Source organism: Haliaeetus albicilla, chromosome 8, assembly GCF_947461875.1.
Source record: "Haliaeetus albicilla chromosome 8, bHalAlb1.1, whole genome shotgun sequence".
In the NCBI taxonomy this organism is placed as follows: domain Eukaryota; kingdom Metazoa; phylum Chordata; class Aves; order Accipitriformes; family Accipitridae; genus Haliaeetus; species Haliaeetus albicilla.
The window spans coordinates 4,816,893-4,822,968 of NC_091490.1; the positions used below are offsets into that span (position 1 = coordinate 4,816,893).

At 40.4% G+C, this 6,076-nt stretch overlaps 2 protein-coding genes across 11 annotated transcripts in view; one reads left to right on the forward strand and one right to left on the reverse strand.

Moving 5' to 3' along the window:
* The window catches only part of FGGY (FGGY carbohydrate kinase domain containing), a 326,148-nt gene that overhangs the window by 319,901 nt on the left and 171 nt on the right, over positions 1–6,076 (reverse strand). The gene's annotated exons all lie outside the window — the stretch shown is intronic.
* Positions 1,978–4,245, forward strand: LOC104325975 (CARD- and ANK-domain containing inflammasome adapter protein). Its single transcript, XM_069788337.1, has one exon. It carries the CDS (start codon positions 1,978–1,980, stop codon positions 4,243–4,245), a length of 2,268 nt encoding a protein of 755 aa, XP_069644438.1.

The window sequence follows — 6,076 nt, forward strand, 5'->3', positions numbered from 1 at the left end:
TATTAATTTTATTGTTATTATCATTATTATTGTCTTCCTTTCTGTCCTATTAAAATGTCTTTATCTCAAACCACAAGTTTTACTTTTTTTTCAATTCTCTCCCCCATCCCACCGGGTGGGGGGAATGAGCGAGCAGCTGCGTGATGCTTAGCTGCCGGCTGCGGTTAAACCATGACAACTAGTAAAATTTCTGTATTCAGAACGCTAGGAAATTACTGTCATACTGATAGACTCTTAAAGAATATCACAATTTCTGGTTTTAAATTTTCCAGGAGCTCCAAAAGTTCTTGTGCTGTCTATATTAACAATACTGCTCAGCACTCACGTAACATTTTCCATTGCCAGAACTCAAAACTTCCCTGTGAAGGTAATCAAGTATTGCTATCCCTGCTTTGCATGGGACCAATAATAATGATGACATAAAGATCCCATTTCACCAAACTTTAAGTAAGGACTATTAATTTACTCAAGACATGGATAGATCTTCAGTACTTTGTTAAGTCAAATCTGAAGACTAAATAATTTGCAGATAACAGACTGAGTCATTAGCAGATTTGGGAACACAATTCAGACCTCCTGACACTCTACAATAAACCATAGTTTCCCATGTTATGCGTTAACAATCATTAACTAAATGACAAAGGTTTTGCTACTCTTGGTGTAGTGCCCTTTGCATTTCAGAGGAATTATTGGGCTCTTAAATTGGCTGTCAAATTTGCTGACTTGGTAACTGGCTGGCTTTCAAAATATATATTAAAAGTCTTGCCTTTCCCGGCTATTTCTTCAATAAATCTTTTTTTTTTTTTTAATAGAATAAGCTTTGCAATCTTACTTATAAAACTAAAGTCAACAGAAAAAAATTAAAAATCTTATCAGTCACACAGTACATACTATTAAAGAAAATACATGCAAAGGCAGCAGGACCCAATAGAAAGGGCACCAAACTAAGAAACAGATGGCAAAGTTTCCCATTTGCTTAAATAAGCTCAAGCTTTCAGCTTTTCAGCTCATTTTACTTCTAGCTCTTACAGAACTCTGTAATCTCAATTTCTCTCTCAACTGGTTTCAAAATGTGTAGATGATTATTATTTTATTTCCTTCTCTCCATGAGGAATTTTAACACCAATAAGTTAAATTAATTACAGCTAGATTCAAAAGTCCTACACCCCTATCGAAGACTATACATATTCACAGATTTGAAGCTCTATTTAATTATACTTTAAATGTTGCATACTGAATCACACGCCTTGATCCACCTCATGTAAAAGAATTAAGTTCCAGACAGACTCCAGGTTACAGCAGGAATGACAAGCTAAATAGCCTTTAAGTTAAATATACCTCGTAGACTGAAGTTGTAACTCATATTAGAAAGGCTGGATCACTTTTCATAACTAGCCGCTTATACAGTTTATTTTTATCTTCTCTTTATGTTTTTATTTCATTACATTATAGGGTTTTCACCTATGTAGCTGGCAATGTGTACTCTTTCATTTAAGATCATACAAGGTATGTAATCATGGCAACAGTAACTATGCTGTGAATTTTCTTTTGTCATGTTTAATAGACTGGTCATTTAGGCACCTACAAAAAACTGCTTGGCCAGAGGAACAGAGGAACTCGATAAACAAGTATTCAATTATCAGATTCACAAAAACATTTTTTTCTCCCTAATTATGTGTAAAAAATCTGGAAGAAGTCTTCGAAGTGGAATATCTTTACATATCAGAGATTTTTGTTTTGTTATTAAACTTCACTTGTTGCTAAGGAAGAACAGAGAAGATCAAAGGACTTCTAACAACTAGAAAACCAAAGGTGAGGGAGTTTTGAATTCTTTATAATTCTTTAAAGATTTATCACTGAACTACAACAGTTCATTGTTCTATGAAAAGAATGTGTGGAATGATGTGAGCCTGCTTTGCCATTTCATATTGACTTCAAACATCAAACAATAGCTCAATTCACTTTTTGATTAGCAACATGATCATGCATTCAACTAGCCTGTTTACAAATCCATACGCAATTGAAGTCCTAAGGACTAAAAAAGAAGAGCTAGTAGAAGGCATAAAAGACCCAGACCGTCTTCTGAACTGGCTGATAGACAATGGTATTTTTACCCCAGAAAAAAAGATGGTCATGAGTTTCTACAGGACACGAACACAAAAGAACTCTCGAGTTTTAGACATACTAATTTCTCAAGGTGAACGAGCCTGCAGGCTCTTTTTTTATCCATGTTTAAAGCAAGTGGAGCCAAAACTTTATAGCAAAATAAGAAAATACGTCAGTGAAGTAAATGAAAGCATTGGAGATGCTAGAAGACAACTGGTAGGATATTTACTCGAAAAAGACAAGGTTTGGTTTGAAAACAGCAGTGAACAGCACCAGGAAAAAAAAGACAGTCCTAGAAGAAAAAAGCAAGAATGGGCTATTAAGAAGAAAGGAAAAGAAACTCAACTTTCAAGGGCAGCAAAACCTAGAAAAGATCATGCTGGTGTTGGCATCTTTGACACAGTCGCTAAAGGCTATCTTTCTGAGTTAGAGAGGACATTGAAATATAATGATATTAATGCACTAAACTCTTCAAGTGAAACACTTCTGCATGTTGCAGCTGCTAATGGACATCTAACAATAATGGAATATCTGATCAGCAAAGGTGCAAAGATAGATGTGAAGGACAAGAAAGGAAGAACACCACTGCACAGGGCTGCTGAGAAAGGCCATGGTGACGCAGTGAAAGTGCTTCTCCGATGTGGTGCTTATATGTACAGTTTGGATATGGAAGGCAAGACACCAGTTCATTTGGCTGCACAGAATAACCACAGTCACATATTGAAGAAGCTCCTGAAAGAAGAGGCAAGAAGCTACAGGAACCAGCGCAACTTTTTGCACTTGGCAGCTCTTAAAGATGAGAGCAGTCTGGCAAAAATGCTTTTAAAGGCTGGTGCCTCCACAGATGGAAAAGATGAAAGGGGACAGACTGCTCTCAGTTATGCTGTTTCTCAGGGGTCTGAAAATACCACAAAAGTACTGCTAGAAGCCGGAGCCAGTGTTGATTCCAACATGGCCGAAAGAGCCTTCAACAGCAACCACCCATCCATCTTCAAAATACTACTAGAATATTCTAAAGATTTGTCATCTGACATAATGGAGTCAGCTCTTTTTAGAGCTGTACAGAAAAATCTGCATGGTATTGTAGCAGCTTTAATTGACAGAGGTACAGATATAAACGCCTACAATGAAATGCAGTACACTCCTTTACTCCTGGCGTGTGAAACGGGCAAAGCTGAATCAGCAGAAGTTCTAATCGGAAAGGGAGCAGACTTCAGCATAAAGACTCCTGCTTCAGACACAGCTTTGCACTTGGCAGTTCAAGCTGGGGCTGCTTCCATCGCAAATCTGCTTCTGCGCAAAGGGATAGAAACTAACCTTATGAACCAAGCCAATGAAACCCCGCTCCATATTGCTGCACTTCATAATAAAGGAGCATTAGTTGGCCTTTTAGTTAATGCCGGCGCCAAAATTAATGCTGTCACTAAAGAGTTTGTTACTCCCCTGCATATTGCAAGTCAAAGAGGTAACACTGATGTTGCCCAACAGCTGTTGTACCACAAAGCAAACGCTAATGTTAAGGATAAGCAGTCAAAAACACCTTTACATTTTGCTGCTGAAAGGGGAGACAAAGCAATGGTAGAGATGCTTCTGAATGCTAATGCTGACCCCAACGCACAAGACAAGGAGAAAAAGACTCCCCTGCACACTGCAGCTGTGAGAGGACATCTCAGTATCGTGAAACTTCTGTTAGCTAATAAAGGAAGACATGGAGCTAAGGACATGGATGGATGTACTCCTATGCACTACGCAGCTGTCAAAGGCAACACAGACATCATAAAAATTCTTCTGTCATCAGGAAAAAATAAAAATATTGATGACAGAAACATTTGGAGAAAGACTGCACTGCATATTGCAGCAGAATATGGACACAGCGACTTGATAAATCTATTACTGAGCTACGGGGCAGCCATTAATGCCTTAGACAGCAGCAAGGATACTCCATTGCATTGTGCATGCAAGGCCAGTCATTTTAATGCTGCAAATTCCCTCGTAAACTGGTCACAAGGAGAAAAAGCAAATTTACTAGCTGCTAATAGTCTCAAAAAGACCCCATTGCAAGTAGCAGAATTTAATAAAGCAGAAAATCAGGCTCAAATTGTAACACTTTTGAAAAAGAAAATGTTAATAACAAAATGAAGATGTAAACCAAAAACTTGTAAATTTAAATGCAGAATTCTCTTTCAATGTAATTTGGATAGTGCTGTTGCCCAGTATGATTGAGAATTATGTTAGGGCAGGCAGAATTAAGTTAGCAATCAAAGGTGGCCACGGAAAAAAAGGATCTTAAAGACACTGTTAAACTTCTGAATACTGATTAGTCTTTTGCTTCTCTCACCAATCTCATACTTGGAACCTATTTAAAAAGCACCAGTCTTAAACACATTGTGTACGACCTCCTCTAATACAAATCAAGACTTCAAAAAAAAAAGATAGAAAATAACTTTTCATATATCTGTGATTATTAGCCCGTATGGATAGCTTAGTTAACCGTTGTTTGGTAAAATCACATTTTTAAAAAGCCATCTATTATGAATAAAGAGACTTCTGTATCCTCAAGGATATAGAGTATAGAGATGTTGGAATAGATAACACTAGTTTTGTTTAGCTTAGGCAGACCTAACTGCAGAATGCTGCCCGAAGAGATTGATCTGCCCTCTCTTTCAGTCCAGTCATGCATGCCTGCTCTAGGCTGTACACGTGAGCCGATCCAACTTACCCCACAGCTATAACTGAACAAAGGGGAGAAGCAGGGTAGCAAAGAGCTGAACAGCACTGGGTCTCCTGAGGATAATGCAGTATTACCTCGGTTTATGCCAATTACAGTGTTGCTCTCTGAGCTACCTGGAGATCAGAAAGCATCTCCCTGCAAATTTATGTGTGTGGGGTTGCTCTGCTCTAGATTTACTGGACTCGTTGCCCATGTTACTAAGTCCTATCAGGAGGCTTGGCATAAACCAGAGGAGCAGCGTGTGCCCGAAACTTTGCTAACACGATGTTGTTTTCAGGACACTGTTAGGTGCTACACTGACATTCAATATTTGGCTGGACCCTCTTTAGACATTTCTGTATTATACCCTATGACATGGTATTGACAGATCCTGAGACTATAACAACTATTTTTCTTCCATCTTTCATCATACCGTGTCCAGATTTTACAGTTTTAAGTAGAGATAATGAAAACAATCATATTTGCTGTTTATTAATTTCACTTTCAAATCAACTCCAGCACAAAGATGAAACGTTCAGAATAAAACGGTTGCAACAGAGTTTATTGGTTCAAAATATTTGTATTGTCATCTCTTAAAACGGAAACACTTTCTTGAGTTGACGGAAGGTTCTCTGTGGTCATTTTCTATATAACGATAAGCAACCCTCATGGTTCTTCACGCTTCCTTTCAGTACGTGATTAGAAGCCAAATTACCACAAAGGGCCAGACACTTCTTGCGAAACGAAACACAGACTTATGAACGTATGGGACTAAAACTGTGATTTTCACAGCCATGTTACAACGCTTTAGCTTGACCCCCACAACGCCCTGCCGCTGCCATCTTCGAGGTGAGTGAAAAGACACGACCGCACGCTTGGAAGTACACAGAGAGAGGCCAGCAAAACCGACATCTGCAGCTCGATGCACCGAAACAAGTGTCCCTCTTCGGCCAAGCCCCTCACACTCCAGCGGACCCGGGTTCACCCCGGGGCGGCCGGCAACCGGCCGCTACCCCGGCGGGCTTCGGTCAACCGCAAGCGAGGAAAAGGCGAATCGCCAGGCGGCTCTCGGCCCGACCTCCGCGGCCCTGAGGCACGGCTCCCCCTCAGAGCGCTCCCACCTCACAGCGAGCCGGCAGGAACGGCGGGCACCGGGACCCGCGGCCCGGGCGGGCTCCCTCTCCCCGCCCCCCCGCCTCAGGCTGGCTCTTTCCCCCCCACCGCGTATCTCCCACCCCTGGCTGACATTCACCCCTTCAC

Coding starts and splice junctions, on each gene's coding strand:
- LOC104325975 (XM_069788337.1), top strand. CDS start 1,978: ATGATCATGCATTCAACTAGCCTGTTTACAAATCCATACGCAATTGAA.